We start from the raw sequence: 27,600 nt of genomic DNA on the forward strand, positions 1-27,600 counted from the left end.
CTCTCGGTCTAGTTAGCTGACAATTAATGAGGATAGTAAGAGTCGGTGTCATATTTAGGGTAGCTATAGTTCCATTAATAACCTGCCATCCAATCTGCACATTTGTTTCTTTTAAGAGAACCAAAATATCCATTTTTTTTCACTTTTTAAAAGAATTGGTAAACCATACGAGTAAACTGAAGTTTGAGCTTAAATCGAATCAAATTCATGTAAATTGAGCTTGGAATTCATTGTCACGTATCTATCTAATCAAAATGATTTAGAGTTTCTTTTCGATCCACATAAAAGGAATTCTTGCCGCGGTTGCTGAGAGCCATGCATAAAAGGGAACAATATCTTCTATTTCTTTGAGTTTATAATATGTTAATTTTTATCCTTTTAATCATATTTTGACACTTATGCTATTTTTTCTTTCTTTAAGTTGATAAATTTGTTTTCATAATTATTATATTCTTTCAAATAATCATTAATTATTTAATTAGAGTTTTGAAGAGAGAAAAAAAAGCAACAGAAGACATGTTTTTTGCTTTTTGGTTAGATGAGTGAATGCTCTATATTCAGAAGTAACTAGTAAGAGACTATAACCCGCTAAGATATGGTCATGCATTTTAGTGGAAAGCCCTCTCACCCTCGATCGGTAGTTAATAGAATAGAGGTTCGTAACTCTTAAATAGTATATGATTTTAAGATCGATGACTTCGAAATTCTTAGAGTAGTTATGCGATCTTTGTTTTTCCGTTAGTTAACGTGAATGCAAGCAAACCCATGTAACGTGAATTGCTTCCGAATCAATCAAAGAAGAAATTGTTAGGCGCGGATAACTACTGCTTACCCAAGTGTGGTATCATTTTCAATCTTTCTCAATTCTCACCGACAATATACGTCATGCAATGCTGTTTAAAGGAGTCAACAAGATGCTGATGTAGAATTTGAACAAATATTGAAAGTTGCTAATCGCTTTTTGTGGGTGACAAGAAGACACTAAAACTAAATTAAAGAGATGTCATAGCGGTCCTCATACAAGAATTTTACTACACCCATTAGGTGGTGGAGGATTCGATTGAAGAGTCAGAAATGTAATTAAAAATATTGAGTCCTTATTGATTTTCTGATTATTCATGGTTATTAAAAAATGGGTCGTTCTTGTATGACTAATCCCATAAAAAAAGTAAAACAAAAAACAAAAAAAAACTAATCTAATCTGATAAATATAAGGATTTGGTGCGTAGAAGTGTGTGCATACAAAATGAGAAGAGTGGGAGACAAAATGAATCCAAAGGTTCAATCAGAATTTCTAAATGTCTTTTTCAATAGATTTTTTTTTTTTTATATGTAACACATCAAACAAAACACAGTTGTTGTTAGGGCCCTGAGCCCAGCTTATTCAAACCCTCCGCCACATATTTGCACTGAATGGGCCAACCTGAAAAAGAAACAGAAAAGGCCGACCAGAACATGATTTAATTCAACTGAGAAGTGTAAAGAACTAAGAAGTGGCCGTGGAAAATCATAAACAAACATAAGCGTAGAGTGAATACATAAGACATTTTCATAAATAAAGAAATAAATTTATAAAAGAAATGTTGTATATTTAAAGAGAAACATAGCATTACCATTGACTTGGTATATAATGAGAAGTAGCGGCAGAAAAGGGTTGCTTCTGAGTTCTGACGACGACAGCTGTTACGCTGTAGCTGAAGAGAAGAAGCTGTGTTGTATACATTATGGATTATGGATCCATCCGGCACAGCCACAGCAGCTTCCAAGATCCAACATGCAATGTCAATTCTACCCGACGAGCTCTGCTTCATGTTTCCCTTTTCATCATCATCTATTCATTAATGCACCCTGCAACCTCGCTGAGAATAATAACTGGGACCACATACTGTGCCACGCCACCCACGTAACACAAAACAATAACGTTATTCTTATCATTTTTTTTTCTTTTTCTTTTTTATTACACGATTATCTTTCTTACTATTTTTACCTTCCTCTTTATTTTCGAAATTATTGTAAAAAAAAATTTTAACCTTAAAATAACATTTCTCAATACAAAAATGCTGAATATTATTCTAGTCTTATATAATATTAATATAACAAAAAACAATTTCACCCGTAATTTTATTATTCTAAAATATTATAAATTATTAACTAAACTTTTTTCCTTAGTGTTTCCTTTTCAAATTTAAATTGCTACGTTTTCTTGAAAATAATATTTGTGCCAGTTCTTTTATGTAAAGTGAGGTATTATCGTGTGATGTGTTAAGGTAACCTTCTTTTAGTCATAGTAACAATTAATGGTAGGTAGATAATGATGGGTATTAATGGCAAAAAATGAAATATTAAATTGACTGTTTTAAAAACTATTTGTAGGTAACTGAGATGAAAATAAGTATATTATATACAGAGACTAAAATATATTTAAGTAAAATAAAACAATGTAATACTCTTTTTTAATAATCTTTATACATAATTTTCATCTAATGTAGTTTTTTTTTTATCAAATTAAATTAGTTTTTGAAGTTATAGCCACAAACTTAGCGACCGAAATATTTAGTCGCAAAAATCTTTTGTTAGCAGCCGGCTAAACTACCAGTCTAATATAGTCATTATTTGGAATTAGCGACAGAAACAGAGACCGAGTATATTAGTAACAGAATATCCGATCGCTGTATCTGTCACAATGCGACACTTATTTTCTATTCATTTTCAGAGACGGATATTGCGACTGAATGTCATATTTAGTTTGCGACCGATATTAAATATGCTATACAGCTACCTTATATGTTTGGATCGCTGAAAGCTTTAAAGATAGCTACCGAAAACGAAATCTGTTGCCCAATGTCTAAAAATAGCGAACAAATTTCCTTAATTATTTGATTAATGCTTTTTTTTGTATTTTAATTATTTATTTGATTAATACTTAATTTTTTAATTGATTCAGAGCATAATCACATATTTGTAAATCCTTGTTAAATTTTTATTCTATCATTTAAATTGTTTATAAAAAAAATTTAAAATTAAAAGTTTCAGTGCTTATACATTGATATTTTTTTATTTATCACTGTTAGTAAAAAATATTTTGAATATTTGGCTTATTATTAAGACCAGAAGTGTTAATTATATAATCTTTTTTTATCAAAAAAGAGAGTAATAAGAAATTAAGAATGCAAGAAAGATATTATAAAGTAATGTCAGGGTGATAAACAAAAATAATATTACAAAAATATTATAAGAATAATATAATAATTGTTGAGCAAATTGCATATACCCTTATGATTTTTTGAGATACTACCCAAAATTTCCGTCTTTTTAATTTTCAGTAGTTTACCGTAATTGTTTGGAATATTGATACTTCATGTTATATATCATATATTATTTTGAGCAAATAAAAATGCATATTATCTCATAAAACTACTGGAGTACTATTTGGTAGGGATGAAGTGGTTAAAAAATAGGGAGAAGATTGTGAAAATAAGGAGAAATAGGACATGATGTATGCTTAATAGAAAAGAAATAAGTGAGGAAAGAAATGAAAAAGTACCAGTACTAGTCTTATGCCTTTTTATTTTTCTTCAGTAATAATAATGATAGTTCTCTTTTTTATTTCTCTTTTATATTTTTCTTAAACTAAATACTTTTATTTTGTCTATTTCTGTCTTTCTTATTTTTTGTTTATTACCTTTTTTCTTATAAAAAAATCATACGTGCTAGTATAATTTTTTCTAATGATTATGATATACAGTTGGATCAGTCCAAAATCATTGCACGCATTGCATTCATCAATCACCAACTTCAAGATTCGACCCTTTTTTTTAAAAAAAAAAAATTTAACCCCAAGATTCAAAAGGGATTATCTTCCGTGCGAGACCATGATCAGTCTCCTAGCTTCCTCCCAAATAATTGCATGTACAGCTGTGCAGACTACAGTAATTGGTTTCAACAAGCGAAGCTCCATACTTGAAAAATAAAAGAGTTTATAATATAAATCTTGCAAATCCTAAATTTTCAAACTTAATTTTTGAAAATTAAACCTAAAATAAAATGTTTTGATATACGATCTTAAACTTGTACGATGTAATTTATATTAGGATTTTAGACATCAAGATTATTAGTTTGAATCATATACTACTAAAAACATCTCATAGACGAATTATATTCCTTAAAGAAATTCAGAACGATGTCATGCCATGTGTGTACCCCCAATAATTCCATCCGTTCTCTAGCTCTCTTCTCTTGGTCAAGAAAAACGCCAATTCAAGTGCTAGGAAAGGAAAGATAACAGGTGATCTTAAAATAATCTTATTATTTATCTTTTATGGCATGCCTCTACAAGACTACAACACGATCCAACATGCTTGTTGATCAACTCAAACATTACACATAAACAAAACACCTAATTTTAATTTCAAATAAATTACATAATCATAAAAAAATCAAAAATTAATATTGTTACTTATTTAATTATTTTTGTAGGATAAATATTGATGAATGTCCTTTAGACATCAATTAAAGAATCAAAATAAAAAATATTTTTATTGGGATAAGCAGAATTTTGTTTGTCAGACTTTTTTTTTACTCCTATAATCTTTAGATTAATATTCTAATGGCAATGATTAACAAGATTTTTTTTGTAAAACTAAATTCATCAATCAACTAATTTATAAAATAGCTCTATAAATTTTCTTGAGCGGTATATTTATCAGATATCATTTGAAACAAAACTTAAAATGCAGTACATTAATTAATAGAAAGAAGGAAAACAATGTTTATCTGTGAAAGAATGCTAAACAAAAAAAATCCATATTTTCACTTTAAGTAGGTTATTGATGATTAACAACACTAGTCACCTTACTTTTGGATACTAAATGTGTGTTTGGTTTAAAATTAACACAACTTTCAATGTAATCCAACAGAAAGGTATGTCTCTCGTTATTGAGTTAAACAGACATTTAAACAGCTTCAACGTACGTCAAAACAAATATGTTACTATATTAACTAATTCGTTTGCCTCGTTATGACTATGGATATTTTTGCTTGGATGAAATTGTTATTATTATTATTATTATTACTATTATACTGTTGTCGTCGTCGTTTGTATTTGTCTCCTGTTTTTTTTTTCTCTTCCCTGTCCCCCTACCCCTACTCGCGTAAGCAAGAAATGATGGAGCATTGGAGCCAGACTGTGGTGAACGGTGAACCAATAGAAAGTGGTAAGTGGAGCTGGTAGATAAAAACAAGAGAGAAAGTGATGATAAAATGAATATTGCGTCAACGATGTGAAGTGAAGTAAAGCTCTCCGTACCAAGCAATCTCTGGCAAAGGTCACTGTTGTCTCAAATCAGGAACAGAGTGAGAGTAAAGTCAAAATTAAATTCATTTATGGTATTGTGATTGAGACCATGACCTTGTCCTTCAGCCTCTTCTCTTTTGCTTTCACCCACTCCACCTTCTCCCATTGTGTCTTCCTTTCTATTTAACGGTCCTTTTTAAAGGGAATCTTTCTCTGCGTACCATCCTGATTTCACGCTTTTTTTTAAGGTCTATGGACTATAGACTGCTGCGTCTCATTTCATGCCTCATGCCTCATGCATTGAAATATGTAAAATAAATTGAAAAATTCATTCTTGTTTAATTACTATTAAGAAAAAGGCTTAATTGTGTGTTGCTTTTTTTTAGTTTCTTATATAAGGCGATTGTATAATTATAATTATGGTGCTTTAGGTTTTAACTATAAGATGTCTCTAGTTTTCTTTCACTTATTAAATTCCTTCATCTTGACAATATAACAGTAAGAAAATGCATTGTATCTACTAAAAATGTATAGCAGAAAAGATAGAGAGAGAAAATGAAAAATATAATAATAACTGATATAGTAGAAAAGAAAAAAATGTACTTTATAATTATGGTACCAAGTTTGTAAATGAGTCTGTTATCCATGCAGTGCAACATTAATTACACACTGTGTGAGTCTCTCCCTTTTCCTGGTTCTTTCTGAATCAGTTTCATTCTGGTGCGAGCATAAAGAGGTATTCTGGGGCCGGCCTATTAGGTACATTCATTCCTCGGCTAGGGTGGGTGAATATTTGTGGTGTTAAGAAGAGGAACAAGTTTTTGGTTTGGAGCATGGACGTTGTTCGTTCACAAAGAGGTAGTAGTAGAGACACGAGCCCAGACCGTGCGAAAATATGCAGGATGAACCAAAAAGTGAAGCCCTTTAGAAAAGTTCAAGTCGTTTACTATCTCTCCCGAAACGGTCTTTTGGAGCACCCCCATTTCATGGAGCTCACCCTTTTGCCCAATCAACCTCTCCGTTTGAAAGGTAACAAACTATTTTTGTATTATATAGCTGCATATATGATTCTTAATTATCTTCCACTACTATAACTTGTTTCGGTCATTTCATAAAGATGTCTTCGACCGACTCATGGCTCTCCGTGGGACTGGCATGCCTTTGCAATATTCATGGTCTAGTAAAAGGTAAGCTTGTGGGAAATCGATTTAATTCATCATGTTCTACAAACACACATATGATCTTGTTCAATTGGAATAAAAATGTGACTTGAATTTCAGGAACTATAAGAGTGGTTATGTGTGGTACGACTTGGGTCTGAAGGATATAATACATCCCGCAGAAGGAGGCGAGTATGTTCTCAAAGGTTCTGAACTCGTCGAAGGATGCTCTGGTAATTATTATTATTTTTTTCTTTCTTTCTCGTCTTAAAGATTATTACAGTTCTAAAAGTACAATCTAATTATTAAATTAAGAAGCAGAGAGATTTAATGTGAGAAACAAGCAGCAGGGAATTCATCAACAGGCAGAGGCAAATTACAATTACAGTTACGATTCGAGGAGTAAGGCGTTGGGTGTGTGCAACAAGCAGCAGCAGCAGAGAGAGAGTGAAGAGTTGGAGGAATACGAGGAGCAAGAAAAGGAGTATGAGGAGGGAGAGAAAACAAGCTACACGAGCTCCACAACAACCCCACACTCTGGTTGCTCCAGAGGGGTATCAACGGAAGAAGTGGTTTATGAGGAAGAAGAAAGCAAGAAGAAGAAGAAGGGTGGTGGTGGTGCAGGCGGAAATAATAAGAAGCATTTAAGTGGAGAGAAAGAGAAAGTGAAGAGAAGGGTGGTGGATGGTGATGGGTCGGGGTCGAGTCGTTATTCAGGTCTGCTGCAGTTGATAGCGTGTGGAGGTGGGGCAGGGGAGTACATGAAGGGGAAGCAGGGGCCGCGTCTCAGCGACGTGGGGACCAAAGAAAGAGACAAGAAGGCTTTGTTTTGGGAGGAGGCTGAGACTGAGATGTCGGAGAATCCCAGGTTGTTGGGGAATTTGCAGACAGAGGAGAAGGAGTACTTTAGTGGTAGCTTGGTCGACTCAATCAAAGCCCACCGGGAGGGTGAGCCTGTGCTCAACAAGTCCAATTCCTATAACGAACTAAGGTTGGTTTTTAATTATTTACTTCTTCTTTTCTCCTAAATATTCATATCTTTGTTTTCTTTATTTTCAGGAGAAGTAGGCTGGGGATGGTGACGGAAGAAGACAAGAAGAAGGTGGTGAAGGGAGGAATGAAAGACAAATGTATCCCTCTTATCAAATCCCCCAAGACTAGTAGGAAATGATGGGAATCTATAATATTATGGGTTTTGTAAGTAAAGTACGCTATTAATTAGGGCTTCTTGCCTGCATGCATCATTTGTTTGTTTTCACCTCTTTAACCTCCCTTAAGATAATGTTTCTCAAAGTAGAAATCATGAACACTTTTTTAATTTTGTCTTTGACCTTGTATTATCCCCCCTTGGGCATAAGCTAACATTAACTTTCATTTTATGTCTTGGTTGGATAGCAAAATAATTTTTTTTTTAATAGTATGTTATTTGATTTGAAAGAAAACAAAAAATGTAATCTCACTGAATGATATTTATAATAACATAATGAGTTATGAAATTTTAATATTAAATTTTTTAAAAGTATTTATTTAACATTTATTATTTTTTATCACGTCATATCATTTATAATATTTATATACATTTTTTATTCCTCTATCACGTGTCAATTAGGATTAGGATGTTGGGTGTCCAAGACTCCAAGTATTATTTTCCTAACTGAACATAATATAAAAATAATTGAAGTAAAGGTAAAAATTGTACTTTTCTATTATTAACTCCTTTGCCTTAGGCTTTACTAATACATTTAAGTATTTTATTTTATGAACAGAGTCACGTGAAACCTTCTTGGATAGGGTTCACGCGGACTTTTCCATTTTCTTCCTTCCTCATTGTTATTTTTTTTGTCGTCTCAAATCTTTCTCTCCAAGCCCAAAACATCAGAGCGCAACAGGGTCGCTACGGCAATTGAATTCGGCACCTCCCTTATTGCATCCTGCACCTCTCAGTTTTTTTTAAAAACTCTAACCTACCCCTTTTATCTTCTTCTGATCCTCTACTTCCTTTCTTCCTCTTCTTTCTCCCATAGCCAGTGCAAGTCCCGGCCCTCCCCTTTCCTATTCTTTTCTTCTTCTCCAACTCAACTCTTATTCTCAACTCAACTCATCTCTTTTTCTTGAAATTGACATTCTTATTTTGAGTTTTGGATTTGTTTTCAGAATAGTTATTCCGTAAGGGTATAAATATCCTTACGGAATGACCCTTCGAGAAGAAAAAATCTTAGGGAACACATTTAAGCAAAAATAGTGTTTCTAGAACAATCATTCCAAAAGATACAAAATGTACTTTAGGAAATATTATTATGGATTGCAATTTTTGCTTCTTGAATGGTTCTTCCATAAGCTCAAATAGTGCTTTCTGAAACACCTTTTTCGGAAGATACAACATACACTTCTGGAAAGGCTACTCCGGATTGTAGTTGTTACTTCCAGAGTGAATTTTACATAGGTACAATAATAATTTCTGGAACCCCTTTTCCAAAATATATAAAATACATTTTTGGAAAGGCTGTTCTGGATTTAAAAAAACTGCTTCCGGAATGGTCTTTTTGTATGCAAAAAATGCTTTTTTTGCTCTTGGAAAGATTCTTCTAGAAGAATTTTTGCTTATAGAAAGGTTGTTCTAAAAGTTTTTATAGTTAATTAAATTTGATTAAGGGAGAAGGAGGAGGAAGAAAAAAAAAGAGAAAAGAAAAGAAGGGTGAAGGAGTTACTTACCTACGAAGAAGGAGGATGAGGGATCGCAAAATTGAAGAGGGGGGGAGGTGAGGGGGGGGAGGAGTCACCGTAAGAGGAAAGGGTGTCTTCAATGTGGGTTTGCCGTTGAGGGTTTGCCGTTGAAGAGAGTAGAATTACTTTTTGAAAAAATAACGCATTTTTCTATACTAACGAGGGAGATGATTTAAAAAATATTTTTTATTAGAAAAAAAAAAACAAAACAGCATACGCATGTAAGAATGGAGAAGAAAAAACAACCAAAATCAATTAGAGGAACAATAACCAGACGGAATTAGCCAAATGTAACCAGTAAGAAATCTAAAATCAACTAAATGAAGAATTAAAAAATCAACCTGCAAAAAATAAAATTTCAATATTCTTAAATATAATTACTATTTTAAAATAAAAAATATAAATATAAAAAAACAGGATATCATTTAAGACTCATTTAAATTATTAAATAGTTATATCGTTAAAATAAAAAAAATATTAAAATTTTTAATTCTAATGTAATATAGTGGAATCTACAAAATGAATTAAAACCCGAAAAGATAATTGCACATTTGCACCTTTAAGATGCTCTAAGATTGCCTTTTTGCCTACTAATGACCAAGACTAATCAATTCTGCACAACACGCTTTCCTTTACTTATTTATTTTCTCTTAATCGGATTTTCTACTTTTTCAAAGAGATAAGCTATTTTGGCATCAATTTTTACAAACACTTGTTCATAATATATATATATTTTTTTTTCTGTTTCTTTTCCATTGTATTGTATCACTCATTATTTCACATTTTTTCTCCTTTTCATTCCTTTGTTAATTATAATAATAATTGTATAAAAATGACGTGAGAGTAGAATCGTTCCTTTTAAAGAGGTGCTCGATTCTCATCATTCACAACGTGTCCTTCGAAACATTGCTTGCAAAAACAATTCACGATCACAGACTTTGAGCGACCTTGTTCATGGCAAGTTTTCTGCTAGAAAAGAAAAAGACTAGTTAGTTAGGCTTTTATGCAAAGAACAGAGTTCTCCCAAACACTTCAATCAAACATGGCTTTACCAGCCAATGAAACCTCCATGGCAGAAAGGTCTCAGTGGGTGCTCAATGCTCCTGCTCCCCCATCCACGTGGCACAACCTCATGGCTTCTGTGAGGAACACAATTTCATCGTACCAAAAAATGTGTTCTTATATAAGAGGCCAACCTGGACCCAAAGTTGTGCTTTCCTTCTTGCGGAGCATTTTTCCTATTCTTCATTGGGGTCGTAATTATTCACCAACCAAATTCAGAAACGACTTACTTGCAGGTCTTACCATTGCAAGTCTCTGCATTCCTCAGGTATAATACAATTACAACACGCCATACAAATAAATCATAAAACACTTGCTGAAACATTTTTACGCTCTTTCAAACACTCGCTGGATTATACATGTCCATAATTCTTAGTATTTCTGTTTGGATGCAGAGCATTGGGTATGCCACTTTAGCAAAGCTTGATCCTGAATATGGACTCTGTACGTTCCTTGTCCCTGTCTTCATGAAAAAAAAAATCAACTTGAATTAATTGTTATATTTTGAAATTATATATATAAATTTGAAATCAATTATGCTTTGAACAAATTAGATACGAGTGTGGTGCCACCTCTTATCTATGCTTTAATGGGAACTTCAAGAGAAATAGCAATTGGACCCGTGGCCGTGGTATCGCTTCTTTTGTCATCAATGATTCAGAAATTAATAGACCCTGCCATTGATCCAAATGGGTATAGAAAGCTTGTTTTCACTACCACTTTCTTTGCTGGCATATTTCAAGCTGCTTTTGGACTCTTCAGGTGGGTATAACTATGATATGATGTAGTGAAATACTATAATTTACATGCAATTGCGTTTTAATTAATTAATCGTGCCAATGAATAGGTTGGGGTTCCTTGTGGATTTTCTGTCTCATGCTGCTATTGTTGGATTCATGGGGGGAGCAGCTATAATAATTGGTCTACAACAGCTGAAGGGACTATTTGGGATCAATCATTTTACGAACAAAACAGACATAATCTCTGTCATGAAATCCGTTTGGGAATCGGTTGATCATCCCGTAAGTGTTACACTTATCCATTTAGTTGCATGTCAGCATGTGGTTTTACTCTATTGGTTAGCTTTTACTGCCTTTTGTTGGATGGAACCTAGCTACTTTGTCGTAAGAGAATTATTATTACCAAGGACTTGTGTCTTTGTGGGTCATGTCCTTTATAGAGAAAGAAAAAAGAAAGATCTATTAATTAACCGCATATTACACATACTGCACTAGCTCGTGAGATCTAGTCTTCCCATAGTAACAGTATAAAAAACTCATACTAATGTAACTGGATTACAGTATAAAAAAAACTGTTTTATATGGTTAAAACATAGGTTTTTTTTTCTTTTGTTGTTATGCAACTTTTGTGTGTGTGTGTATATATATATATATATATATATATATATATATATATATATATATATATATATATATATTCTGTTTTTTTTAAAAGAAACTGTATAAGGATAATACGGAACCAATAACACCCCTTAGGCTTCTAATGTAGAGTTATACTACTAAATTGTACCAATCCACATCCGAAGATATTTTAGAAATATAAAAGACATGAAAATTCTTCTTCCCCTTGCAAATGTCGATGTTGCGGTCTAAACACAATTACATGCTGCCATAGAATTTTAACCAAAAAAAGGTTATTAAGTATCAGATAAATCCTTGCAATTGTTTAACTGCAGTGGAATCCTCGCAATTTTGTCCTTGGATGTTCATTCTTCATTTTCATCCTGTTTACCAGATTTCTGGTAAGTCATATACACGAAAAAGAAATTATCTTGATTTTTTTTTTCCTGAACAATTTCTAAAATATGTATTTGTCTAATGCGGGTCAAACTCACCATATGGCAGGGTAAAAGGAATAAGAAACTTTTCTGGCTGCCAGCAATATCCCCTCTTGTGTCAGTTATGCTATCAACTCTTATTGTTTTTCTGACAAGAGCCGACAAAAGTGGAGTTAATATTGTGAGACATATAAAAGGAGGATTGAACCCAAGCTCTATCAATCAGATAGACTTGAACAGCCCCCATATTGGAGCATTGGCCAAAATTGGACTAGTTGTTGCTGCTGTTGCACTCACTGTTAGTCCCAATTTACACTTCATATTTCAATTATACATAAAGAGACTCGTGTTAGAACACTCTATTAATGTTAAGAAATTAGAACTGTAAATATACATTATTAAATTGTATTTGAATACATGACTTTTTTATATAGAACTAACTCGCAATAAGTGTATTCTTATCTTGTTGATTACAGGAATCAGTTGCTGTTGGCCGATCTTTTGCATCCATGAAAGGATACCATCTAGATGGAAACAAGGAGATGGTGTCATTAGGGTTCATGAACATCATAGGATGCTTCACCTCATGCTATGTTGCAACTGGTAAGTTAGAGACACAAGGAAATATGAATGAACTGCTTTTATTTTTAAAACTTCACGTCCAAGTTTGTCACTAACATGACAATTATTGACACATTAAATTCCTTAAAAAATCAATGAAGATATTTGGGGATATTCTTCTTATACGTATAGTTTTTATACCTACGTACCTAGTCGAATCAGTTGATGGCACAACAACTAAAGTTACTCAATCATCAGATAAGTTCACCAGTTAGTGGGGGGAAAAGAATATATATTATGCATGCTCCATTGTCACGGGCAAGGTTTGAGAAAGCACAATATTAAACTAGCCACTGGAAGTGTAACTGTGTGTGTGTTTATTTTATTTTATTGGGGAAGATGCTTTAATACGCAAGAGGCAATAATTTTAATCTTCTATTAATTATCACAAAAGAAATTAAACACTCATGGAGCACTATATGTTTAAAAAGTTAAAGGACAATGCTAAATAATATTCTAAGATCGATACTCCATCCAGACTCCTAAACAAAAAAAATGATTTTTATTCTTGGATTTAAATATTAATAAATCTAATTATTTTTTATTCCTAAAATACTTTTTATTTAATTTTAATTTTTCTTCAATGATTTTTGATTAATAATATCAAGTTCTAATAAAAAACATTTTAAAAATAATCTCACTTTTTCTTATCTGAGATCAATAAAATTAAATGATATTAACTAATTTTTTTAATTAGTATATAATTAGAAGGTGTATTAGTTAAAGAAATATAAACAAAGAATTATAGAAAACAAATATTTAGCACTTGTTTTTTAAAATACTTTAAAGAATTAAAAGGAGAACATAAAAGAACTTATGAAAATTATAATTTTACACATTCCAATAAAAAAAATTTATTCTTAATTTCTTAATTAATGTCCTTAAAATACTTGTTATCATTGTTACAAATTATATACACAAAATTGCATATTTTTTCTGTGTGTGAGTGCCTTAAATTAATTAGAAATTATGAAAAAGTCATTTAATACACATTTAGAAATATTTAATGAGAGAGGAGCGTTATCGATGTCCAAAGTAAAAACTCGTCTAAAGATGGAGGTGTTAAACTAAAGTGGATTACAAATACAGACAGAACATAATTTGAGTAGCATTGATTGGGCTAAGTAATGATTTTTTACTTAATTAATTATGTACAGGTTCGTTCTCCCGCACGGTGGTTAATTTCACAGCGGGTTGTGAAACATTAGCGTCGAACATTGTGATGGCCATTGTGGTCTTGATATCACTACAATGTTTGACAAAGCTATTGTACTTTACCCCAACTGCTATTCTCGCTTCAATAATCCTTTCTGCTCTCCCGGGACTCATTGACATCAATGAAGCTTACAAAATATGGAAAGTTGATAAGCTTGATTTTCTTGCTTGTGTTGGAGCCTTCTTCGGGGTGCTCTTTGCGTCAGTGGAACTTGGTCTGCTAGTGGCTGTAAGTGCACCACTTTTATATATATTGCTGTCACCTGCAAATACTTATTATTATTGAATCGATAGAATTTAATGGAATAAACTTTCTTGTTTTTATTTAACCGTAATTATGAATTTCAGAAAGATATACAGCTATGTTCAACAATTTATTTCTGGTCCTATATATCCTATATTAAGTACGGTATCTAGTTCATACGTGGTTTACTCTTATTGATAGAAATCTCTTCACGTTTTACCTCTGGTATACCTAAAATGGAATGAAATATTTTTTGGTTACATATTGTTTGATAGTGTTTTTTTCATCCATATAAAAATTATTTTTAAACAATACAATGTGAACTTATTTTCAGTCTATTTCAATTGATCATTTTATTCAATCACATTCCGTATCATTTGATCACGATCTAACTGTTACTGATATTAATGAGTAGTAGACAATGCTGGAGTACTAGTTCCGTGTCAACTATATATTTTAAAGGGAACGTAGTTGTAAGCAACAGTAGCGCACTAAAATATCACAAATTTCATTCACAGTACTACTGTGTAGTCACCGTCGCGGGCCTCCCTTCCTCCACCAATGAATATTCTTTCAGAATCACCACTAATTTATGCAATGGAATCTTACACTCGTTGAAAACGCTAGCTAGCTTCACTATAAATTAAAAATTAATTAGGTCAGTATTGATTAATTTGCCAACTCAAAGCTTAATCTTTGAGCCAGTGACAAAGAGGTACATATACGTACGTAAAACCAAACATTGTTATTAAGCAATCATGGGATTCAAAAAATCTTTCAACAATATCTGCTGCATAAAAGTTTGTGGCCAAGTTGAGAGGATATCTAACTAGTGTAATGCATGCAATTTCTTCTGCTTTTTCCCAGTCAAACTGGCAATGAAGAAATTTAGGTAGTAGTACGTCTTCAATTCTAAGAGGCCTTGGTTTTCAATTGCACAGAAAACCGTCACCATTTTGCACTGCCTTATTGGATTAATATGCAAAGTTGATTTTTTATAAAGCATTGAATGTTAGTCCATCACGTGTCACTCAAAGGATGCGTTTGGAAACTCCAATGACTCGGGACATCAGTGGCATCAAAAGAGTGTTGGGAATTTTATAGGATTTTTTTTTTTTGAAAAAAAGATGTGATATACTATTATGCAAAGAGTTTTGATCTTTAGCAACCTCGCGACCTCTCTTTATTATTGTTGAGACTTACATATTCTCTGAAACCTGCAAGTGTACTAATTGATCCTATCTATAACATCTCAAACACAAGTACGCCACACCTCCACGGCTCCACCAACATCTCTTTCATAAATGATCAGTTTTTTCTTTTTTTGTTTTTTTCATTGAAAACATGATGAAAAAGATTAAGTGCTATTGCAGGGGTCCTATCCACGCTCTCCTGTTGGGCCGCACTTCAACAGAAAGCCCCACTCTCTAGCAACTTTAACTTACGTGCTTTTGATTAGGTCTAATAGTGTTGATCAGGTGCCCTGATCCGTGTGCATGTGTGATTTAATGTGCTAGTTTACAGTAATACTACTACTTTGATCCTGTTCTTGTCTTGAGAAAGAAATTAACTAATGATTTGTAGCAAAATACCATGCATTGAGATTAAAGTGCACAAAAAAATAGACTTAAAAATAAATGTAAAATGTTAATCAGTCTTCTTAGAAACTAAAAAGAAAAATATTTTTATTAAAATATGTAAAATTAAACTGTCTATGATTTTTTTAAGTTCTCTTATAATTTTTACAATATATATTTTTTCTTTTAGTTTTTTGACCACTGTCAAAATGAATGAAGCAAATTAAGAAAGAATGAACTGAGATGATTCAAATTTATTTTCAGGTGGGTATATCTTTTACAAAGATAATATGGATCTCAATTGGAGCAGGCACAGAAACTCTGGGAAGACTTCCCGGCACAGATGTGTTCTGCGATGCACAACAGTATCCTATGGCTGTTAAGATTCCTGGGGTTGCAATAATACGCGTCAAGTCTTCATTGCTTTGCTTTTCTAATGCAAATTCAGTCAGAGAAAGGTATATACAATATAGTAGGCACTTGTAACCAAACCATTTCATGTTAAATAAAAAAAATAAAAATCGAGCTTCAGTGGTAACTAATTAGGCAAGTTAATTTTGTTTGTTTCTAAGGATCCTGAAATGGATATCCCGGGAAGAAGCCAAGGGAAACATAGAAGACAACACCGGAAGCATAATTCAGCTCGTAATCCTTGACACCTCTAGTAAGTTTTTCTTTCTTCTGACAAATGGAGAGAAAAATTAACGAGTTAATTAATAAATTACCTTTGCTTGTTTATTTATATAATATTTCATTACCTTTGTTATAGTACTTATATGTAGTAACAATATTGTGGCTAGGCAAGTACTGAACAGTTTATTTTATTATTATATTATTATGGTAGATTTGGTGAGCATTGACACCTCAGGAATTGCTTCTCTTGAGGAACTGCACAAGAGTTTGGTCTCAAGTGGGAAGCATGTAAGGGGTACCGAACTTGCTTTGAGGTTTTACACTATAATTTGCGGTTAATTTTGTGCTTATTTACCAATTCCTAATGTTAATTTCGCTCAGCTAGCAATTGCCAATCCTCGTTGGCAAGTGATTTATAAGCTAAAGGCGACCAACTTTGTCACAAGAATTGGAGGAAGGGTCTTCTTGACTATTGGAGAAGCTATTGACTGCAAGCTGGATTTCTGAATTGCTACGGATTGAACCGAGTGTTGTACCTCTGTCTTTGTTAATAGAACTCGTGTGTGGAAATAAAATCTTAGCTTTTCATGGCTGGTTTGAATTGGAATGTTGTAAAATTTTACTCATGTATGATGCTTCTTTTGTGTGTTTAGATTTCCTGCCCCGGAGTACTTCATGTACAATATAGTTCTGGGACAGAACAATAAGTCTTCGCATTCCTGTTTAGCCACTCACAAAGTGGAATTTGTGTTATTTACTCTATTGGTTTGCGCCTATGATGTAATAAAAGAACTATATGGTTTGTGTGAAATTTATCTTGGAAATGCCATCATAGTTTCCCTCTCGTGTAACACAAAATAGGCATTAAATGAATAATAAGACACACAATCAAAATAATTAATCAAATTGAGCTAATATAAAAATATGTAACACAATCAAAATTTCAAATCAAATTGAACTAATGAGTTTAACATTAAACCAAGCTATTTGCGACTAAGATCGAAACAAGTCTGACCTGAAAAAAAAAACCATATCAAATTTAAGTCAAGTTACCAACCAAATAAATTCTTATCGATTTGTGTTAAGCTGGATTTAATTTGACTCGATTCATCTTATTACCAATCTTATTTTTCACGGCTGTATATTGAAATTGCATCAATGGAATAGTGGCCTAGCACTTCTCTTCTCTTTCCTCTCTTTTCTTCCTCTTCCTCTTCTCTACTTCTGCGTATTGAAAGACTCGTTAAATTTCGTTTTTTTGTAATATTTAGAATTTATCCTTATTTTAGTTTAACGCCACAAAACTCTGCATTTTAGTTTTGCTTTGCTTTCCTCCACCTTACAAACAAACTTTTATCACCATATATTTGTGATTCAGTGGAATGCAAGATCTAAGGTTGTATCCGAAGCTCATTGTTGTGAAAATATTGATGTTAATATTATTTTAATTTCACTTACAAATGCTTGTGTTATTAGCATCTTTCATTGAAGAAGTATGCTTATACACAAATGAATTTGGAGCATATGTAGATCAAATAATCGAACTATATACACAAATGAATTTGGGCTGCCACTCGGTTTCTTGAAACACGTGGAGATGGGTCATGAAAAAACATTTTGGCATCTTGTGCATGGACTTCTTCCTTTCAATTTGCCAGCGATCAACAAAACCAAAACGTGAGGCCTTTCTTCTCTTCTCTTCCTAATCGCCAATTGAGGCCTTTTTCTGAATGTGGCATATCCATGTTGTCACTTCTTCTTCTTCACCTTAGTAATGAATGAGAATGCTTGAGTAGTTGTTGAAGTGGTGGTTGCCCTTGTGCTTTACACAACAATCCCTTCACACTTTCGGTCACCTACATTCAAAGAATTTCCATTATCATTATACCATATGTATTTGAGGTTGCATATATTTCCAAAAATAATGTATACTAAACATGCACTTGAAAATCAAATATTATGTCAATGTATAAAATAAAAGTAAAACCTTTCCCAAACTTCCCCTAGCATAGGGGACTGTCCTCTGATATCCTAACGTAGCTGGGGGAGATTTTCTGCTAGTCTCTTCCTTGCAGGGTGATTTCCCATTGCTTCTGCTTCGCGTCATAACGCTGGGAGATCCATGCGATTTGCTATGCAACATGTTTGGTAGACTAGATTCCTAACATCATCCATAAGCCATAACAAACGTGTGAGAATCATACTACTAGCTGGAATATTTCTTTTCAAAGGTAATTAACCAAGTAGAATTGAACATGGAGATTAATTTCACACCAGAAACAACACCGTTGCACAGTGCTTAAGCACCTCCAGGTTCATGCGAACATCATCCAGGCTCCTGCTTCATAATAGTCATAGTATATATCATATATAGAATTTAATTGAATATATATATATATAATCCTTCAATCATGAATTATCATATAAAAATTGTTAACTTTTACAATAAGTCACATCTAACATATTTTTAATTGGTTAATGTATTAAAATTAAACTCTTAAGCATAATACTCAAATTAATACAATAGAGTTAGAAATGTGTACCTGTGTTTTTGTTGGCCCAGGCCAAAATAAGAAGCCAGTGTTGCCATCTGCCCATAAACAATAATAGCAATTAAGAACTTGAAATAATTATGAGGGTTTTGTTTTTGTTGTGAGAAGAATTAATCACTGGCTGCTTCTATTTCTTACATACCTTCATGTTACCAGCTCTTCTTCCAAACTTCTCAGTTAGGACCCCAAGAGAATCAATGATTCCAACTGGAACCGGTGCTGGCCTATTGATATCATCAAAGGCCTCTTTGATTCGAACACAGTCAAATCTCTGGATGTTATGCCCCGCCCACACCCTTCCATTCAAGATACTGAATATTCTGTCTGCAACATCTTCAAAAGATGGTGCATTTTCAACAGCTTTACGAGTTATTCCATCACTTCTGCTGGATTTCACTGACACCACAGATAGGTCTTTGGGTCTTATCAGCGTGGTGTAGCTCTCAATCTCGGTGAGTTTGTGGGGTGTGACCACAATTGCACCAAACTCCAGAACCCAGAAACGCTCTCCACCCTTTTTGGGCACTGTAGTTTCCAAATCAAAGAAAACGATCTCGGGTGCTTGTTGTTCATTGCATGAATAAGAGACGTCCATGATCACAAGGCTTTTGTTTTCTTTTGTCTCTCTCCAACTTGATTTCCTATGTTTACTAATTACTATATATAGATGAAGTTTAGATGGGAAAGTGGTACTTTTGGAATAGAAAAGTGCATGCAGAGGAAACCCAATTCTTGTGTGTAAAGGTTGATTGTCTCCAGGTTGAAGTCACTATGCAAGATTCATGAAGGGGAATTGGAGCTCCTTAGTTTCTTGAGAATGTTAAACTTTGGTGTAGATGGGAATATTTAGTGAAGATTTCTTTCCTTCTTACCTTCCTTCCCTCCCACGCTCTTTGTATTTGTATGTGTTGTTGCATTGCCTTTCCAACAGGAAACTTCTAATGAGACCCTAACCTCACGTCCTTACCTATTGGAAAACTTGCGGTTGTGGGGCAGGTCAAGCAATCTCCTCCTACATTGGGATTGATTCTATGCCGAAGCAAGCATATCATATGCCGCAAATTGTATCAATTAATTAATTATCCATGTATTTGTTCCCAACGGGTTAGCATTTTGGTTTGGGAATTGCTATGCGCACCCAGCAAACTGCTTGTATACCCAATACATTTTCATTTTTTTAAAATTACCCCTGGAAAACTTATGGATTTGTAACCCGTAAACTTGTGAATTCGTAATCCGCACGCTTACGGATTGTCAATCCGTATGTTCATACGAATTGTCGTGCGTATGGATCGACAGTCTATATGTTCATACAGATTGATAATTTGTATGTTCACGTTATTAACACGATGTTCTAACAAATTGAACTAATAAGCCAATTATGTTATAAAATAATTAATGTTGTTATATATAACAATAAAATTTATAATGTATATTTAATGTACATGTAAATTTACATAATAATTTTTGTGATAATTAATTTTTTTCTAATATATTTAATGCACCAAAATTAATTGTTACAAAATTTATTATATAAATTTACATGTACGTTAAATATACATTAGAAATTTTAGTGTTGTACATAGCGACATTAATTATTTTATAACATAATTAGCATATTAGTTTAGTTAATTAGAGCGTCATGTTAATAACCTGAGCTATTAATTTTAAATTAATTTGTAAAACATTTTTCAACAAAAAATAAAATAAAAATTCCTATGCGATCCTTATGGGCCAATCCGTATCCATACGGGTTGTGAATCCGTAATGGGTCCATACATATTATGGATATGTAAATTTGCTAGGGGTAATTTTAAAAATAACAAAAAATGTTAGGTGTACAAGAAAAAAGGTTGGGTGCGCAAAGCAATTATTTTTGTTTTTCTAAATATATTATAATTTGAGCGTACGCTTACAAGCCCAACTGGTCTCCCTCGATACCCAGGAAAAAACAAAAGAATTGAAGGCCTAAACATCTTATAGGGCTTACAACTTAATGGAAGTTTTGCTTCCGAGGCCCGACTTAAGGGGTGCACTTCTTTGACCAAAAGGGGGAGGGAGGGGGTGTACTTTATTGTTTCGTTAGGTCAGTTTTGATTCTGTATGAAATTAGAAACGCACCACTTTTCACAATTTACATCTCCTGACAAAGCAAAAAAGAAAAAAAGAAACAAAGATGGAGTCGCCACAAATTCAATCTCCTAAAACGAAACATGAAATTTACCATTGGCTAGAGTTATCAATGCTTCTTTGGTTGTGGCTAATTCAAATATTCCACAAGTGCTAGCTAATGCCCGAGAAAATTATCCCTATTCAGTATGTTTGGATAGATAATTTTAACTGCAGAAAATAATTTATGAGAAAATTTAAATTTCTGTAATCTAGAATTCATTATTTAGATGTTTTTTTGTGAAGAATTTAAAATTTTGGAATTTAAAACAGAATTTTAAACAACTAAAAATCTGAAATTTCAATTTCCTTATAAAAAATGAGAAATTGAAATTCTCTTCTTCGAGTCTTCTTCAAGAGAGATTGTAACTAATACATCAATCACATCTTTTCTTTTTTTTCATTCATTTTTTTTCACCCTCATAATTTTAACTTTTTTTATTCAAACACAATTTTGAAAATAAAAAAATTTTAATTGAAGTATTTGAAATTCTTAGAATTTTAAATTCTCAAAATTTTAAATTCCTTCATCCAAACACACTCTTAATGGAATTTACTTCAAAAATTACCACACCCTTTTCAGATTGTAGCCATTGAACGCCAGTTTATTTGCTTCCCCTTCGCTTCGAGACATATGTTACATAAAAGGAGGACAATTTTGTTGTTATAATTTTAAACCATTAAAGACAGTTGTATCACTTCATTTTATGGAAGAATATCCAAAGCCTAATATTTTCAGAATAAACAGATTACACATTGCCAAAATTAAAATAAAAATAAAATACACCCATTACAACAAAACAGCAATATTAAACAAGTGCAGCAGAGCTCAGCGGGATAAGTGCTCTCTTAACTCTTTCTACAGCTGCCTGTAGGGTAGTAAGGGATTCTGCATAAGAGATGCGGATGCAAGTGTCATCTCCAAATGCACTCCCTGGCACCAGGGCTACCTGTAAGCCAAAATGGCAAAAGACAATGTTATGAGACATTAAAAGTTCAACTATACGATGTTTCTTTCCCCTCTTTTTCAACTTTGTATACATATAAGCTTAACTTTCAGTCTCAGTTATTGGGTAATACTTCAAAAAAATGAGAACATACTTGTTGTTTTAGCCTTTTGCTAATAACAGTAATTCTATAGTTCTCTCTCGACTATTTTATAGGGAATACGTTAAAATAAAAGACCATTTGAAAATTTCCTGCTCATCAAATATCACTGTTAGAGAAGTCTTTAAAGCCATTAAATGAGTATACCTGGCCCACATCCAGTAGATATCGACAGAGGGACTCAGAATCCTCAATTTTACCGAATCCTTCAGCTTCTCTTCCATAATAGAAGCTGAAATCAAGGAATAGATAAAATGCTCCCTGCGGGTGAAAAGAGAAAAATTATGTTTGAGTAGAAAAGGAGACAGGAAAAGTAAGAGACAAAACAAAAAGAGGAGAATTGTTTAAGGAATAAAAGAAAAGAATTAGCACCTGGGGTTCAGATATCTTGACACCATCTATTTCTCTAAAACTTTTTACCAAGAAATCCCTTCGCTCCCTAAATGCTTTCACCATGGTAGAAACTGCCTCCCCACCAGCATGGCCTAGTCCTAATGCAGCAACTGCAGCTTTCTGAGCTATACTACTGGCCCCTGAAGTGAACTAAATTCAATAAGATGCATCAGCCAGTATATACTGCATATAATATTAACTAGCAGCAATAGTCCAACTAATTCCAAATGAAGGCTAGAAAATTTCTTTGAGTTTCCTCTCAAATGCTGAATCTGTTAAACCTAAGAATCTGTAAGATGTCATGGAGGATGTAGCAAAAGGAAATAAAAAAATGTATGATGTATACTTGTATAGGGTAAGGCTTACGAAAGTGGCCAATAAAAAATGTAGCATACCTGACTTTGGATCTTTCCACATGCTGCAACAAAATGTTTTGGACCAGCAATATATCCAAGCCGCCAACCAGTCATTGCAAAGGCCTATAGAAAAACAGCTCAAAAGTGTCATAATCAAATTTGGAGGCTTCCATGTGGGCAATTGAGTATAAATAAGAATGAGGAATCAACAATACATCCGGCAACTCTTAACAGAAATAGAACATTACAGACTAACCTTGGAAAATCCATTCACAGTAAGAGTTCTGTCCCACATTCCTGGTAAAGATGCAAAACTTGTGTGAGTTGCTGGTGCATAAATTATGTGTTCATAAATTTCATCGGAGAGAACCTGCATAAAACAACTACTAAGATCTTGAAAGGAAATATCATCTAGGCTGAACACATTGAAGCACTTGTGATCTTGTCATGGATGTATGACTATACCAGGAGCCTGGGGTGCTTTGCAACAATCCGGGCTATCTCTTCAAGTAATTCTTTAGGGTAGACAGATCCTGTTGGGTTAGATGGTGAACAAAGAATGAGCAGTCTCGATCTTTCAGTAATTTTGGATTCAAGAAGTTTGGGATCCAAAAGGAAATTATCAGATATTAAGGTTGGAAGAATCACAGGTGTCGCATCAGCCAACCTTGCCATTTCTGGGTAACTAACCCAGAATGGAGCTGGAATAATAACCTGAAATACTCATGCCATAAATGAAAGCCATTGTAGTGAGCAAAAGGAAAAAAAAAATGGAGTACTAGTATGTGATAAGCATTAAGCTGTCCAAAAACAACTCAGCCATAATTTTATAAATGGAAATATGTGCACAGTAAGGAGTGACTATTTTATTTGTGACTTTTACCACAGCAAACATATTACCGGACCCTGAATAAATGATACATTCATAATAAAGTAGTTGAGATATTGTGGGAAATACTATTGAGATATTTCGTATAATTAGGTAAATATTGTCTATTTATGTAAATAGGGAAATTCTGCTCTCTTTCTATTATTTTTATATATGCAGCTTCATTCTAATCCTTGATTTTAATCCCTAAATTTATGAGATTGAGTCTCTCAGACTTGTATATAAACATGGTACATTTATCAAAGAATAAAAAAAGCTTTCTTTAATTTCAACAAAAGTAATTATAACAGACTATCAGAGACATAAAACAAACAGCAAAAAAAGCTTTAGAAGCTGAAAAGCCAGTTGAAGAATCTTTTGAACAAACAAATGCAAGTAAATAATTTCAGACTTGAGACAGATTGAATAATGATAAAACAAGTCTGGCACCGTTGTCAATCAGACAGAAAATTCAAAATCATCAAAGATTTTCGGCAAGCAAACGATAAACTAATTTGAATAATTCAAACAAGTTAGGTCAAATTAAATCATCCATTGAGACCTAGCCAATGACTACGCAGCATAACATAAGTAGTTAGTTACTCTATTGGTTATGTTTAGAGTTAGAGCATAAACTATTTTTGCTTACCTCATCTCCGGGGGAGCAAACTGCAAGCACTGCCTGAGCAATGCTCTGTTTGGCTCCGTTACTAACCACAACTTGGTCAGGAGTATAACTAATCCCATTCTCCTCTGCAATTCAAAATCCTCATCTCTTAGAAACATCCAAACGAATAACATAATTACATAAATGAAAACTCAAATCAACCTTTAAGCTTGCGACAAATCGCTTGGCGCAGTTCCATGGTTCCGGCATTGGGCGTGTACCTCGTGTAACCTTCGCGAATTGCATTAATCCCAGCCTGCAATTACAGTATTAAAGAAAGAACACGTAGTTATGAATGAAAAGGGGAATGCAGAAAGAAAACCTCAGCTATGGGAGCGGGCGTGTCGAAATCGGGCTCGCCGGCGGCGAGGCGAATGACGGGAACGCCGGCTTGGAAGAGAGCGGTGGCGTGGTCGCTGATGGCGACGGTTTTGGAAGGCTTGACGGCATTGACACGTGGACTGAGCGAAAGGTCAACGTCGAAGTCAGAGTGCGAAGAAGCCTTAACCGCAAATGCGTATGATTGTTTTCCCGCACGTGTTCTGCGAAGGTGACATGAGAAAGAGAAATTGGAGGGAAGAAGAGAAGAGAGGAGAGGAGAGAACTCACTTGAGGAGGAAAGAGAGGGATCTGGAAACGTGGCGAGAGAAGGCCAGGGATTCATCACGGAGAGGGATTCGGCATGTGGCGCCGTTATATAGTGTGTTCGCCATATTGAAACTGAACAGAGGGAGATTTTGGGAGAGAAGGGGTTACTGAAAAATAAGAAAGATGAGAAGAAGAAGAAGAAGAAGAAGGAGGTTGAATAGCGGTAGGTAGAGGGAGTTTGGTGGGATGGGGTGGGGTGGGTTGGTGAAACTCTTCTTCACCTTCACATTCATTTCAAATTTGATAATTTAACTCTATTGAAAAAGTTCATGGAAAAGTTTTGCTACAGTTTTAATAATGTTTAATTCTTATATACTTTTATCATACAAAAATGTCAATGTCATCAATCACTTAGATATCATATCAAGTATGTATTTAACCCGACATTCACATTGTAACACTTATATAATATTAAAGAGATATTAAATTTAATTAATTTGTTTGATAAAAACATGAGCAACTTTTTCTTTTAATTCAAACTTTTGATTTTTTTTTGCAAAAATTCAAAGCTTAATAAATATCTTATATAAAGAACCATGATCATATATAATAACGTCGTTAGCCTCAATTTAGTTGGAATAACTTAATTAAAACACTTTTAAAAATTATAGAACTAAATTAACCATTTAATATTTAGAAGATCAAATTAAATACCAAAAAAATAATTTAGCAAAAAAAAACTATCTAGACAAACTAAAATTGAAATAACAAATAATTAGGTGACTAAGTGTGAGTTAATCTCCTATAAAAAAAAGTGAGTTAATCTTGAGATAAAATTTCATTTTGGTCCAATTATTGCTAATGGGCCGAGCTCATTGATTGTCAATTCAAGAAAAAAAAGGTTTTTACTATATCCAATTTCATTTTTTATTAAGTACATTCCTCTTTTTTTTTAAAAAAAAAAAAGTAAATTACTTAAACAACCTGTATTCCACAAAAAATCTCACCTGGTTAGTCAAATATTAAGTGCACTATTGTTGTTGTTATTATTATTATTATTATTATTATTATTATTATTATTATTATTATTATTATTATTATTATTATTATTATTATTATTATTATTATTATTATTATTATTATTATTATTATTATTATTATTATTATTATTATTATTATTATTATTATTATTATTATTATTAAAACAGAGGATATTTAAACTTTTATTTATAGTCAAATTGGGGACAGAACTCCAAATATTGAGTGTATTATTACAACCATTCCATTACATTACATAGTTGGATTAAAGTTAGTGAACTTAAGTTTAATAAAAAAAAAAAAAAGAGTTTACACACATTTATGTTTGAATATTTATTCACTAAAAAAAGTATATTCGATGAAATGAAATTTGTTTGAATAATATTATAAAAAATACTTTTAAATGCATAATTATTGAAAATGGTATGAAATTTATAACGTAATATTAATGTTATTTTTTTATAGGCTCTCTTTGAATAGCATCCCCGTTTATTTTTTATCAGCAAAAAAGAAATATAATATCATCTCACCCAAAGCAAGGCTGACTAGATGCCAAAACACGAGTGACAAACCCAAAATACTGAAAGCAAACAAAGGAAGAAATACCATATGAGCTAGCAGAGTCTCCTTCAAACACCATCTGATCAATGTGGAATATCCAAGTCTATGAGGAAGTGGACATTTTTTGTTTTTCATAAACTCAGGTTTGGAGAAGCAACCCCCAATATTTGTTGCTTTTGAAGCAAACCCAGTTAACTTCCACGTAACACAGAATTTTTTTAAGGGAAACCAAACATGACGTTATTTTATTAATTGTAGGACGTCAAACAAACCCTTCCGGCAAATACGACGTGGCGTCATCATCGCCACCCGCGTTAAAAAACGCAGCACATGCATTAGCGTCGTTCGGCATCAAAAACTAATTTTCTTTATATACTGTAATGGAGAGTAGGCCTTCCTTCATCTCCATCAAAAATTTCATTCGTCATTCATTCATCCCACGCAAACTTTTCTCTTTAAGTGTCTCTGCTCTCCCTCTCTGCACTTCTTTGAATCTCAAACCTCTTATGCCTTGTGACAAACATCATAACAAGTTACAAGTTACAAGTTACAAGTTAAATTATGAAAAATTATATAAAAAAACTATTTCTTGACTTCGAGAAAGATAAATAGTTTATATGTATCTTCAATTATTCCTTGCATATATTATATATATTTATGCGGAAAGCGTGTTCCGGTGTTCATTCCGAAAGGAGATTTTCTCATAGTTTATATGCAAGTCACATATTGCGAACCTGCGATTTCCTTGAGGGCGTCGTACTCTATTTTAAGTTTTTAACAATACTGTTGAAGATAAGTACCATGTTGTATTTTTTTAAGAATTTAACTTAATGATTTAAGGAGTATAGTTTTTTAAGGTTATTTATGGAGTATACTTAATTTACAAAAAAAAAAAAAAAACTTTACAAGTTGCGTCAATGAGACACTGAGCAACCGAAACTTTTTGTTTTTTTTTTTTATTTACGCACTGTGCC

The 27,600-nt window shown here is 33.0% G+C and overlaps 4 protein-coding genes across 6 annotated transcripts; 2 read left to right on the top strand and 2 right to left on the bottom strand.

Moving 5' to 3' along the window:
- Positions 1 to 5,814: 5,814 nt before the first annotated feature.
- On the top strand, positions 5,815 to 7,820 carry LOC100791382 (protein SOSEKI 2). 3 transcript variants are annotated; one of them, XM_006585223.4, is made up of 5 exons: positions 5,815 to 6,322; positions 6,411 to 6,480; positions 6,574 to 6,686; positions 6,772 to 7,444; positions 7,513 to 7,820. In XM_006585223.4, the coding sequence occupies exons 1-5, from the start codon at positions 6,127 to 6,129 to the stop codon at positions 7,622 to 7,624; spliced, it is 1,164 nt and encodes a 387-aa protein (XP_006585286.1). In that variant the 5' UTR covers positions 5,815 to 6,126; the 3' UTR covers positions 7,625 to 7,820. The 3 variants fall into 3 exon arrangements, with proteins under 3 accessions (XP_006585286.1, XP_003532837.1, XP_006585287.1); XM_003532789.5 differs by having other exon boundaries at positions 5,817 to 6,322; positions 6,769 to 7,444; XM_006585224.4 differs by having other exon boundaries at positions 5,820 to 6,322; positions 6,775 to 7,444.
- Positions 7,821 to 10,044: 2,224 nt separating this feature from the next.
- LOC100775538 (sulfate transporter 2.1) lies at positions 10,045 to 17,138 on the top strand. Its single transcript, XM_003531315.3, has 12 exons — positions 10,045 to 10,507; positions 10,635 to 10,683; positions 10,794 to 11,001; positions 11,087 to 11,261; positions 11,936 to 12,001; positions 12,105 to 12,335; positions 12,514 to 12,640; positions 13,816 to 14,102; positions 15,959 to 16,152; positions 16,267 to 16,358; positions 16,539 to 16,615; positions 16,709 to 17,138. The coding sequence occupies exons 1-12, from the start codon at positions 10,181 to 10,183 to the stop codon at positions 16,832 to 16,834; spliced, it is 1,959 nt and encodes a 652-aa protein (XP_003531363.1). The 5' UTR covers positions 10,045 to 10,180; the 3' UTR covers positions 16,835 to 17,138.
- Positions 17,139 to 17,712: 574 nt separating this feature from the next.
- Positions 17,713 to 19,616, bottom strand: LOC100791906 (protein NEN4). Its single transcript, XM_003532790.5, has 5 exons — positions 19,022 to 19,616; positions 18,871 to 18,917; positions 18,602 to 18,665; positions 18,315 to 18,488; positions 17,713 to 18,183 (listed from the first exon to the last, which is right to left on the bottom strand). The coding sequence occupies exons 1-5, from the start codon at positions 19,472 to 19,474 to the stop codon at positions 18,091 to 18,093; spliced, it is 831 nt and encodes a 276-aa protein (XP_003532838.1). The 5' UTR covers positions 19,475 to 19,616; the 3' UTR covers positions 17,713 to 18,090.
- A 2,135-nt stretch (positions 19,617 to 21,751) lies between these two features.
- Positions 21,752 to 25,372, bottom strand: LOC100776446 (bifunctional aspartate aminotransferase and glutamate/aspartate-prephenate aminotransferase). Its single transcript, XM_003531317.5, has 10 exons — positions 25,049 to 25,372; positions 24,762 to 24,981; positions 24,602 to 24,695; positions 24,422 to 24,525; positions 23,370 to 23,618; positions 23,161 to 23,274; positions 22,944 to 23,027; positions 22,528 to 22,698; positions 22,303 to 22,416; positions 21,752 to 21,998 (listed from the first exon to the last, which is right to left on the bottom strand). Exons 1-10 carry the CDS (start codon positions 25,150 to 25,152, stop codon positions 21,858 to 21,860), a joined length of 1,395 nt encoding a protein of 464 aa, XP_003531365.1. The 5' UTR covers positions 25,153 to 25,372; the 3' UTR covers positions 21,752 to 21,857.
- Between the last annotated feature and the right edge of the window lie 2,228 nt (positions 25,373 to 27,600).

This window comes from Glycine max, chromosome 8, assembly GCF_000004515.6.
Source record: "Glycine max cultivar Williams 82 chromosome 8, Glycine_max_v4.0, whole genome shotgun sequence".
NCBI lineage: Eukaryota > Viridiplantae > Streptophyta > Magnoliopsida > Fabales > Fabaceae > Glycine > Glycine max.